Source organism: Rutilus rutilus, assembly GCF_951802725.1.
Source record: "Rutilus rutilus genome assembly, chromosome: 6".
NCBI lineage: Eukaryota > Metazoa > Chordata > Actinopteri > Cypriniformes > Leuciscidae > Rutilus > Rutilus rutilus.
In genome coordinates this window covers 20,789,591-20,802,706 of record NC_140214.1, presented here as the reverse complement: position 1 = coordinate 20,802,706, position 13,116 = coordinate 20,789,591, and the positions used below count along the sequence as shown (strand labels likewise).

Sequence of the window (13,116 nt, the reverse complement as noted above, 5' to 3'; positions counted from 1 at the left end):
AGCTCTCTTTAGAAACTCTGTGACTAAAACCACAATAAACTGCAGGAAAACCTTGTGTCAGAGTGATTGACTGTGTTAGAGATGCAGTCGACAGGAACAATGCTCTTTGGGCCTGCTTATACAAACTGTACCATCCATCAGGGTCCCTCACAGCTGCTGCTCTTCATTGTGTCTTGGACCCGATGCAGCGCTCTGCTCCTGTGAGGACCACTGAGTAAGTGTTTGTCAAGCATGGCTGTGCTACTGGCTGAAATATGGATGGGTTTGGCTCTGTTAGACACGCTGCAAAGAGAAGGCATTTCCTTAGCTCAGTGATTTAACAGAAGTGACACGCCAGGAAAAAGAGAGACGAGTAATTGGCTTTCCCACCTTGTTCTGAGCTTCCAGCGCAGGCTGAGGCTGTCATATTTGGAGCGAGGAGTAGGTGTTGGGATTGGTGGGGGAAAACAAGCATTGTTTGTACGAGTAACAATGTTACAGAGGCTTTTCTTTAATTAGAACCCAACCCATCGTCAGAAAGAGGACGTCTAAACGCAGTCATGGAGCACACAAGCCTGTCAGGCAACTCTGAGAACTGTTGTGCTTCTGGGCAGGTTTGTGCAGTGAGAGGAAGCTTTGTCCTTTGCACCCTGCATGGCAGGTTCTGCTGTCAGCGTAATCACATATTGTGTTCTTCGGGGAGCTGATTTGCAGAGCTTTGTTCTGCTGCTCTGATTTTCCCAGAATCCCTCTGTAATTGGGGTGTCGGAAGACTGGGTGAGGAGGGGTGGGGCAGCTTGGGACTTTTTTCTTTTTTTTTGAGGTGGGAGGTGGTGTGGGTTGAGGGGGAATGGAGAGCTGGAGTGGATTATGGAAGAACATTTTGAGATGAACAGAATTAAAGATCAAAATGCAATAGTGCGTTCCTCGAATATGATTAACTGAACGCTAATATATAGTCCGACTTTTCTCTGATTGTATCACTCCACTTCTTTCTGTTTGCGCATTACATACAGACTGTCAGTCTGTGTGATAGTGGTGGGATTTTTCAGTAACAATTTTGCAGGTTACGATACGATACGATAATTTTAGTCATTGAATCATTCACTCACTCAAGCGATTTGCTCAAATCACTGATTCACGGGGGAACAAAGCGCCATTACGATGCATGGCTCAGAGAAGTGCATAAGTTTGTGCTTTTACTTCTTACTTTAACTTTAACTTAAATTCTTTATGAACGTGCATTTATATATTTAGACATTAACATTAACCAAGATAAATAAAAGCAAAGGATTGTTTGTTGTTATTCTATGTCAGCTATTGCATTAACTGTTTACAAACCCAACCTTATTGTGGATACTGTGTCCTTACTGGACACGACGTGTTCTAGCTACAAAACAATCACAAAGCACAACCAATCAGAAAAGCGTGTGGGCGGGCTCACGCTTGCGTACGAGTAGTATGATCCTGCAATACCGGAGTGGAGGTAAGATGTCCAAACAAAAGTCTTTAATACTTCCATCTGCGGTATTAAATTCTATATCTAATTCTACAGTCAAATATGACAGCAGTGCCCGGCCAGCAGCTGACAATCGCCTAACCCGCCCCCACCACCAACCCCACCAAATGCCAAACTCCACCGCAACACTAAATCTAACCCAAAGAAAAAACTAAATATTAATGAGCATACACGCTGAATGGTGAGAATAACCAATCGATTTTACAAGATGTGACTCCACCGAACTGACACCAACTTGAAGACCTCTATCTCTCTTCCCCAAAATTTCAAATCAATCTTGAGCCAAGCCCCCCCAAAACCCTCCCATCTGATAAAGCAGTGATAGAGCAAAGACCTGACAAATGATGTACAGCCTGCTGTCTTCGGGAACATATTGGATTTTCAGGCCTGCTGATTTGCTGAGAGATTGAGCCCAAACCCCCACTTTCATCCCCCTTGTGGCACCTTAAAGGAGGCCTTGGGGAATTCAGCTTTTTTTTTTTTTTTTTTATAGATTCATTGTTGCAATTAAAAATAATGCCAGGAGCCCCTTGAGGTATCACAGAATAAGTGTGTGCACGTGTGTGTATGTTCTTGTGCCTCACTAGGAAACGGGCCCAGCCCCCCAATCACAGCTGTGCTCCATGGACACACCAGTGGCGAGCCGGCAGGGGCTTAAAAATCCAACAACACTAATCAGCAAATTGATTACAGGACGTTTCTTCTTTCAGCAGGGCTTACAGCACCTAACACACAATCAAGGCCAGACTTATCCTGCATTGACAACAACGCACACCAGCGGTGCAGCTGCCACCATGTCAAACTAAATGACCGTAAGTGAGTGTGGGACAACAGCCATCATGTTGTTTCAATTTACAGTCTGTGGTCGCTTTTAAAACAGACGGTAAACAACTTTGACCGAAAACGATAACGGATTTGAAATCCTGTATCAAAATGATGCATTTTCATACACACAAATGGGGTTCAGAAAGCACTAACATGATTGAAAACATGTTTAATTCCAATAAATCCTTGTTTTGAAGTGCAGGGTTCTTCAAAAACATCTTGCGTACGACACGTCATGTGATGTGTTGCTGGGGAATCCCACTCCCACCTTCCCAAAAACAAAAACAACTGGATTTAAGGATTTGTGCTTATTCGTCATTTGGTATTACATCCTCTGGGATTAACATTTCTATTACTAAATGCGAAAGGCAGTAAGAGAGACAGTAATCATAGATCAAGGGGGTAAACCCCTCACCGAAACACTCCTGCAAAACAAAGGGAATAGAAAATCATATGATTTAGGTATGTGACATTCAGCTCAGAGAAATTCCCCTGAGGGATGTTTGTCTTGAAAGGAGGATTACTCTTTATTTCGCTTCAAATAAAACGTCCATTGAAATGTACACACATTCTTAGTGGTTCATTAGTGTCAGTCACTATTCCAGTGAAGACAGTCTCAGCCCAGATGTTACTATGGCACTGCATTAACAACAAACCTATACAGCACTTCAGACATAATCAGATTCCATCCTCCTTCACTTATTCCACATTCTCCATCAGCTCTGATGAAAGCACATTAATCTAGCTAAAAAATTATATTAAAGATTGGATGGATTGGTGTGGAGCTATTATAAAATGTAGGTAAAATAGAAAGACGCCCTACATAATAATTGAAATGAGTCAAGCCCAGCCTTTTATGCGAATCTCTGTCAAGAAATATCTGGGTCACACTTCACCACAAAATCATTCAAAAAAAAAATTATTACGATTTTGCATAAAGAAAACGAAGCCTACATTTCAGTAAAATTAAGATATTTTGCATTGTGACATTATTTTCATGACAACTAGGCATATTTTATCCCAAATTCTCATAACTGTAATGCTTGAAGTTTTACATTGTCTTGAAGATTCGTTTTACTGCAATACAGTTATACATAAAAAAAAAAAAAATCCACACTATGGTATTGCTGTATTCTTTTTCGCTTTTGATTTTAGAGTAAAATACAAATGGATTTTTTTGACAGGTTTTGTGAGATTCATCCTAGTGTGTTATCTGATGCTACAGCGAGCGCTTAACTCCAACGGTTGTTGTTTCTCATCGGCTTCAGGTGTTCTGACAGGAGAGGAACGTCTTATTTGCGGTTGAGGAGCTGGCGAGAGTGGGTGTGTACGGCCTCCACGAACGCGCCCACATTTTCTGGATCCATATCAGGGTACAGGCCATGACCCAGATTAGCGATGTAGCCCTTGGTGCCAAAGCCCTCCAACATCCTCTTCACGATCTCTGATATGCGCTCCTGGTCACAAATAGAGAGAAGTGTTTAGGTTGGATATCATACATAAGAATTTATCCTCTGTCAAAATCTTTGAGCTAATGTTTTTCAAATAGGCTGGGCAGTCACACCCCTAGAACTTCTGAAATGATGGTGGGAATTTTTTTTTATATAATTGGGAGGCATCAAGACAATGCTATGAAAGCCATGCTTGTAATGAATGAGCAATGAAAGCCAGAGATGGCTCTGTGTGGAAAACAGCTGTTCTTAAGGCTCATATTTCTAGCAGGGCCTCAATTTGAAAAAACAAAATGGCCTCTCTAACCAGAACTGAAGCATTGCTTTTCAAACACAAAACACTATATAGCCTAGACTTTTGTGTTTTTTGCGCCGTTCATGTCCTCACCTTTGTGGAATACAGAGCGCAGGGATCCATGTTGCCTTGCAAACTAACTTTTCCTCCAGTCCTGACACTGAGAAACACAAACAAGATTATAAACACTACCATTCAAATGTTTGGGGCTGAAAATACTTTTTGGGGTTTTGAAAGAATTCATTACTATGATGGCAAATATGTATTGTTAGTAGCCATTACTTCAGTCTTCAGTGTCACATGATCCTTCAGAAATCATTCTAATATGCTGGTTTGGTGCTCAAGAAAAATTTCATATTATTAACAGTTGAAAACAGTTGTGCTGCTTAATACTTTTGTGGAAAATGAATTCTTTGATCAGTTTAGATTTTTTTTAGGATAGTATCTACATAATTCCCATACTTCCATTTGTAGGCGACTCTACTATTATTTGAAAATGTATTGAAACAGCAATAACAGAGAATAAGTTGCTTGTCTTGCAGAAGTATTCAGACTCTACCAAAGCTTTTAATTTTACTAGATCAGAAATCTTAAACTGACATCTGGTTGGCTGTGATTCTATTTATACAAGTGTAGAAACTCAAGCGTTCTGTTTCAGTTTATACAGATAAAAAAAAAAAAAAACGCATGCAAATGTAATGAGGACACAACTGTCTTACAACTGACCTCTTCATATGAAGCATAAAACAACTAATATAAAAAACAAGACAAGAAAATCTCAACATTAAAGAGTAAAGAGCTCTTTATCCAAAAGAAAAAAAGCATCCTTGTGTTTGGATGCACTTTTGGGGAGTTTGGCCAAAACCATTACAGATTCATTTGCAATGTGGAAAAATATTTCATGGCGAGATGTTTTATGAAGACCAAAAGCTTTTAGCCAAAACTCAAAGTGAAATGTTAATAACACTGCCCACAGCTCCATTGTGAAGGTGGTAGTGGCATCATGTTGTAAGACTGGAGGTCTTGTTCTTATTTATTCTTATAAAAACAATGAATGGATGGTGCGAATACATATAGGGAAAGACAATCTTTTTTTAAAGTTCTAAAGAACAAAAAGGAAAAATGTCTTATAATGGGCCATTATAAGACATTTCCCTTTTGGTTCTTTAGAACTTAAAAAAAAAAAAAAAAAAGATTGTCACCAAATAAACTGCCATCAATCTGAGGCAAATCTGTCTGAGAAGAGGCCAAAAAAACCCAAAAAACATTCACACCCATATAAACTTGAGTTTCAGTGCTTTGAAATAAAACCATCAAGGAACAAAATTACAGTATAGGATCTTGAAGCGAGAACTGCTTAAGAGTCTGAACACTTTTGAATCAGAAAACATCACATCTCTGTGACTGACCGTGCTGAACGCGGATCTATGGTCCAGTCGAGACCCACGACTTCATAACCAGACTCGGAGAGGTCCTCAAGTCCATAATGACCATCTTTAGCAAAAACAATCTGCAAATGACACAGAAAAGACAGAAGTTACAGAGGGCGCAATGGATCATGAAAGAAGACTCTCTTTGGGACCTGTAACAAAACCTGACCTGATACTGACAACTAGTGGCAAATGATGTTATTACAAGTGTGGATTAGTGTGCTATGCATTGAAAAAAAGAAAAAAGATTTTTTGCACTATATAATAACATTACATAACACTTAACACATCATTTTAATATTCATTCAAACATGAATATATACTCTAAAATATATAAACATTATGTGATTTTATATATTTTAAATTGTAAATATATTTCACAATTTTTACTTAAAGGTGCACTGTGTATTTAGCGGCATCTAGTGGTGAGGTTGCGAATTGCAACCAAGAGAAGTTACGGTGGCCGACAGGAAAACATGTAGTCGCCCAAACCTTTATGGGGCCCTAAGCAGAATTTTATTTGGGGGCCCATAGTGCCACCAATATGACTGACTATTGTCTGTGCTTGATTATTCACAGACTACAAAACATAATCAATTGTATTAGTTGTAGCTGTGTTGCTTACATCAGTATCCGCCTGTCATGTTTTTACCCTTCTATGGTTTCAAATTGTAACAGTAGCAAACCCACAAGAGTGGCCAGGTCTAAATTTGGTGGTAGTGGTATACTCAATGCGGTGTACTAAATAAACCAGCAAACAATGCATTTACTGTAAACTAGTTAACCACTTTAATTGCTTTTGGTAAAAAAAAACAAAAAAACAAAAGAAAAAACATGCAAATGTGCAGAACAATTAACTAAATAACTTTATATAAACAGTATCTTCTTATATAAAAACAAATAATAATTACAAAATGGACAATATTAAATGAAATACTTGATATACTTCATACTTGATGAAATAAAAATAATACATAAAATGAACAGATCATATGGTATCATATGGACTTGTAACAAGATAACAATAATAAATGTATTAACATTATGAAAATTCTGTCATTTACTCACTCTCCATGTATCAATTTCTTTCTTCTGCTGAACACAAAAGAAGATATTTTGACGAATGCGGGTAACCAAACAGTTGATGGACCCCATTGATTTCCATAGTATATATTTTTTCCTATATGGAAGTCAATGGGGACCAGCAACTGTTTGGTTACCCGCATTCTTCAAAATATCTTCTTTCGTGTTCAGCAGAAGAAAGAAATTGATACATGGAGAGTGAGTAAATAATGACAGAATTTTCATTTTTGGGTGAACTATCCCTTTAACTATCCATGTATACTATAGGCTGCTGTCCCGCTTCTAACTAAGTGACAGATGCAACTGATTACTTTCAATTTAGACATAACCAACTATATGTAAACCCAGTGTGTATTTGACAGTATTTGCACAATCAAACGCACTTTAGATAAAGTCCAGTAATCGGGCGCTCTTTGACAGGTTTTTAGTGTGCGCGCGCTTGGTGTGCTCAGAAAAAAAAAAAAAAAAACAGATGAAATGTTTAACCGGCAAGGCTTTAAAGCAAATGCAAATAATAAACTTTTGTGATTGCGAATAAGTGCAGTGTCCCGTAAGTAACTCTATTGCTGCGTTAACATGTGATGTGAATGTACGTCGAGTTACAGGTCACGGTCAGGGTCTAAGGTCGGACCATAGTTTGGGGGCCCCCTAGTGGTGGCAGCGGGGACCTAAGCAGTCGCTTAGTTCGCGTATAGGGAGGGCCGGCTCTGCGTCTGAGACAGCAGAGAGTAGCCAGTTAAGCAATGAGGTTTCTTTACAAAGATAAATTAAGAAATTAGGTTTACTTAATTATTCAGTAAATCGATATGTTATTACGAATATTATTGTTACTTGTTCATCATTGTGTCAGTGTTTTATTCACTGACTTTAGCTAGCTTCTTTGCACAAAGAACAACATAGTGACGTACCGCATTTGTCCGTTTAGGGCTACTGTAGAAACATGTCAGTGCATTTCAATGTAAGGGGACCCGCGGTGTATGGAGATAGAAATGGATAGAAAGGGGCTGTTTACATGACACCGCTTTCAACTAAAAACGTAAAACTTTTTATGCGGTTTGGCTGTTTCGTTTACATGACAACACGGTTTTGGGTGCCTGAAAACGCAAACTTTTAAAAACGGGTTTCAAAGTGCACGTTTTTGAAACCGGCCTCCGTGTAAACAAAAACGCAAATCTCTGAAGATGATGACATCATGCACATGCGTATAACGTGTTCAGCCTAGTGTTTCATCGCCATCTAATGGCCTGGCCACAGAATACAGGGTTTTTAGTCGTTTTCGCGAATCTGTGTGAATGGGGATCGTTTTGACAATGGTGTCATCTGTACGTAGAAAACTCGAAGGAAAAGCTTCTCGGTTTAAGCACATCGTTGTCGTGTAAACGTACCCTTAGGTAATAAAAACATAACAGTTAATTAAGTAAATTCTTTAAACACTACTGAAAACATTGTTATGTATATGATATTGTATTTCTGTCAACAGATCTTCCTAAATGTTACACAATGCACCTTTAAAGGTTGTATCAGCGATTTCAGGCCCAAACATAAATGATCACATTCATCTAATCTTTCCTAACGATCCGCTAGCTGCCCGCCCCATAGAGCTGGTAAGTCCCGCCCCCTTCGCTAACCCCGCTGGACCTCTAGGTTGAAAAATCGTCAATGCAAGTGAATGGGAGAAAATAATTATTTCCTGGTCCCGTTTGAATTGTGCCATGAATGTGAACATATGTTGTCTGTGAATTTTTTATATAATCTTTCGTGTGAAGAATGCTACAATTTAGCGGGTAGAAGTTTGATACGGTTAGACTTTGTGTGAGAGCACTTTGTGGACTACAACTCTTCGCTGCTTTCGACGCGTTTGAAACGTCACCACCATTCGCACACGGACACTAGCTCACGGATCCCGCTAAACATGACTGTGTCTTTGGTGCACTTCACCGCCTTCTTTCAGGGAGAGGACAAAATCGTTGAGGTTGGCGAAAACCACGGGTAAGTCAACTTTATGGGGTGACGTCACATAGGCGACATGTAGTCTTTCTCGTTATGTCTTCTCCACAACTGCTAGCCGAAGAATCATACCATATACTGTCAAACTCGTAACATGAAAGATTATATAAAAAATTCACAGACAACATATGTTCACATTCATGGCACAATTCAAACGGGACCAGAAAATAATTATTTTCTCCCATTCACTTGCATTGACGATTTTTCAACCTAGAGGTCCAGCGGGTTTTACGGAAGGGGCGGGACTTACCAGGGGCACGTTCAAGTTCAAAACGGTCCGCAACGTTTTGCTACGGTTTCCGGGTTGAACGTCATGTTTCCTGGAAACGGCGTGCACCGGTGTGCAACGGGGTTTGAGATACGTTTTCTCTTGTTTGGTGGGTGTGTCAGAACTGCAGTCCAATCAGCAGCAACATGTATATAAAGCACGTGGTATTAAACTGAACTCGCACAATGGGTTCAAGGAAAGTAATTTACAAATGTGTTCGATGCAGCTCGGTATGCGCAACAACTGAGGATATTAGAAGACATATATGTCGAAAGTTTTATTGTAAAAAATATAGGATATCAACATAATGATGTAGTTGTTTATATTTTTAGCTTCATTACAAGTGTATTGGTATAGAAATAAACAATGGTAATTAAGTGCTTTTCCTAAAAATGAGAAAGAAAATACAGGGTATTAAAACAGTGTGACCTACAAATAAAGTCAGTATGTGAGGCTAAATAGATGTGTTTTAGTCTGAATTAGGAAAGATGTTTGTTTCCATTTCAGTTTCAGCAATCCCTTTACTCGATTGGGATGTTCTCTTTTGTTCTGGGCGGCAAGTGCAGTAACTGTAACATCGGGCATATTTTGTAGTATCAAATACATATTTATACCGACTTCATCAGGCTCAGAAAATTCTTCACAAAGAACACAAAGAATGGCCTTCTCAGCTGCCATAGTTGCAACTCTTGCGTCATCAGAACAGTGTGTTCAACGCATCACTGTTTCTGTTTAAAAAACGTTGTGCAACGTTTTGTCGGGGCTGAACGCAGCCCAGCTCTATAAGCATGCCGTCTTTGTGTGCAGATCTCAGAGCCTAGGCTGCCTACAGAGACGCGTTTTTTTGACGGCATGCTTATGGGGCGGGCAGTTAGCGGATCGTTAGGAAAGATTAGATGAATGTGATCATTTATGTTTGGGCCTGAAATCGCTGATACAACCTTTAAGTGTCATGCACGAGACGCTGCAAAAGACGCGAGTGCAACGGTAAAATAAGTCTGTCTAGCACATGTTTATCAGTCTGTCTGGCACATGTGCATTGTTTACATTTAAAAATAATGAGAAAATGGCCCAGTGGAATGGAAAAACACATTTGACTGTGCTACTATGGTCCAGTCGAGACCCACAAGTATTTACGTTCTTTTTCAATATTTGCCGTGCGCTCGCGTCTTTTGCAGCATCTCACGCATAATGAGGCAATCTAAAAACGCGGGGCTCGAGTTAAAAGAAGTTTTTAAAAAAACGTATCTCTAGACCTTTTTTGTTCCACTGAACTGCGTCTCACGTTTTTAATAGGAAAAACACATTCTGTGTGAACCTACCCTAAGAAACTTCTTTCAAAAACAAAAATGTTATGGTAGGTAACAATTTAAATGAACATTAACCACTGTTATTGTATAATAATATAATTTAAATAATAATACCTTCTTCTTTCACTATTAATTTCGCTCGAAAAAATGGCATTGCAGCACTTCTCATGGTACTAACTTCTTGGGATGTTGTTGTTTTCCTTTTTTGAAAGACATCAGCTACTTATTAGTTAAAAGTTATTATAATGCGTTACTAAAATATTTGCAAGAGTGGAGAAAGACGGTAATAAAGTTAATAAAAGTTAATAAAAAAAACAAATCTTAGTATAAACTAAATACAGAACTCAAGCTCAAAAGATAAACTCTACTCACCATGGGCACATTGTCTAAACCAGATTCTTTGATCTTGTCCTTAACACGGCGAGCAATGTCTCTCAGATATGGCAGAGAAAACTCCTTAAACTCCACTGGGCCCAAACAACCAGCATGAGACTCGAAAACCTGCAGAGCCTAAAGGAAAGACATTTAGTGACAGCTGTTTAAAATACATTCTGTCTGTAAAAACAAAATAGTGCTACAGAATTTTAAATGGTTCCCCTCCTTCACATCATCTCACTCTTTCTCTCACCTGAGCTCCAGCTTTCACCTGCCCAAGAAGATACTCCACGATGACATCTGTTAGCTGGCTCAGTAGTTTGTGGCTGGCCTCTGGGTACCTGTAGAGCCAGCGTTTAGCCTTCGAGTGTGTCACAGAGCCTCCTCCTTCAATCATGTAGGACATTAGAGTCCACTGGCATTCATAAAAGACAGAACAGATGACGATTGAGGCCATTGTGCTCTTTTTAAAGCAGTATCTCTAGTTATGTGAGGATCGTTGCTTGTTTTTCTCACCGGAGCTCCAGTGAAGCCAATGAGAGGAACTTTTCCCTCTATTTTGTGTCGCGTCAGTGTAATGGCTTTAAAAACGTAGTCGAGGTCAGACGACACGTCCACTTTAGTCTTAAGTCTCTGCAGATCTTCAGGCTCCTTCAGTGGTTCTGGGAATGTGGGGCCTTTACCTGGACTCATCTGAACCTCCATTCCCATGGCCTGCTCATACACATTTCAAATATGAAAAGACATGCACGCAATGTTGGTAAGTTAGAGGTCAAATTATGTGTCAATGACCTGAGGGACCACCAAGATGTCAGAGAAGATGATAGCAGCATCAAATGGGAATCGTCGGAGCGGCTGAAAACAGATAATTGAGAGTGTTAAAACTCAATATGCTACACATATAAGAAGGAAGCAGGTAAGAAGGTGCTCAGTGGTGTTAACCTGTAGTGTAAGCTCACAGCAATCTTCAGGGGAACGGCACGTCTCAAAAAAATCTTTCACTGCCCTTAATTCCCTGAACTCTGTAAAACAGATAATAAAGGATGAAAAGAATAACTTCATGAGAAATGACAGCATGTAGCACTGGAGGTGCTCATCAGCACCTAAGACTGATACATACCTGGCAGATAGCGGCCTGCCTGTCTCATACACCACACTGGAATGTGCTCAATCTCCTCTCCTCGCGCAGCTCTTAGGAATGTGTCATTCTTCAGCTCTGGAAAGCTTTTGGGGCTGGGATGGAAAACAGCAGAAACAAAATATATTCACAACATTACTTTTGTTCAAATCTTCAAATCTGAATTCATGTATCGTTTGAGTCCCCTCCCTCAGGTCCTGATGATCACGTTTCACAGATGTTTTAAGCAGCAAGTGAACAGAGTAGATAAGGGCTTCTGAGATCAGGGGCCTAACGGTTTCCTAATTCTTCACAGATTGATAAGCATTTGTGCTGCACAAAACACACCCTGTCATCCACATTACAGAGTCTTGCAGATATACACTACCGTTAAAAATGTAATTCAGCAAGGGCACATTAAATTGGTTAAAAGGGACATTAAATAGCCTACCTTTACATAGCTGCTGCTTCATGTTTTTGTATCTTTGATCAATAGAAAGTAACCGTGTGATAATAATAACTTCATAAACTAATAACATAAAGAAGACAGTAGAGTGTGAATGAACAAAAGAATTCATTAAATATTAATGATTTGATAATAATACCCTCTATAACTATTAATTATTGCATATTCAATAGTCATAAAATGCTGTTTGAGCATTATTCACTTTATTATTCCTCTATTGTGATTTAAAGAACGACATTTCGGAGTGCCATTAATATTGGTTATTTTTACTTTAATGTTTGACACTTTGAACTGTACAAATTTTCCACATATCAAGAAAATATGTTTTCAAAACGAAACTGCTTAACATGCAACTTCTCTGACAGTAGCTACTTCTTGAAGCCCTGTAAAAACGTCTTCTGGTTTTGTAACAGGACGGATGTGAATCATTATTAACTTAAATGTTATTTCATCATGTCAGTGAGCTCTGGTCCTATAACAATACATATAATCATCCAACTACTCCAATCAGCATTCATTCATCATTAACTTACAGAATCAGACTGTCCTTGTCCATTATTACCGGCTTCAACGAAGAGCTTCAATGAATTTCAGCATGCGTGACAAGAAGTTTTACGTTAGACAGTGTTGTGACAAAATGAATAACGTCCAGGTACGTCACGCCTCCAAACTGAAGGGCGCGGCCATCTTGAAATCGTCACCTGACCATAAGTAGGCAGGACTTAAGAGGGGATGTGACTTAAAGGAATAGTTTACACAAAAATTATGGTTTACTCACCCCTATGCGGTTCCAAACCTATATGAGTTTCTTTGTTCTGTTGAAATAAAATTTGGAAGAATGTTGGTAACCACACAATTGACAGTAGCCACTGACTTCCATAATAATTATTTTTCCTATATGGACGTCAATGGCTACCATCAACTGTTTGGTTACCAACAATCTTCAAAATATCTTATTTTGTGTTCAACAGAACAAAGAAACTCATACAGC

At 39.2% G+C, this 13,116-nt stretch overlaps 1 protein-coding gene across 1 annotated transcript; it reads right to left on the bottom strand.

The window, feature by feature from the left end:
- Nucleotides 1-2,475: 2,475 nt before the first annotated feature.
- Nucleotides 2,476-12,828, bottom strand: urod (uroporphyrinogen decarboxylase). The gene is made up of 10 exons (XM_084411145.1): nucleotides 12,659-12,828; nucleotides 11,663-11,775; nucleotides 11,485-11,564; nucleotides 11,335-11,397; nucleotides 11,059-11,256; nucleotides 10,796-10,957; nucleotides 10,540-10,677; nucleotides 5,479-5,579; nucleotides 4,163-4,229; nucleotides 2,476-3,780 (listed from the first exon to the last, which is right to left on the bottom strand). The coding sequence occupies exons 1-10, from the start codon at nucleotides 12,679-12,681 to the stop codon at nucleotides 3,616-3,618; spliced, it is 1,110 nt and encodes a 369-aa protein (XP_084267271.1). The 5' UTR covers nucleotides 12,682-12,828; the 3' UTR covers nucleotides 2,476-3,615.
- Nucleotides 12,829-13,116: the final 288 nt, after the last annotated feature.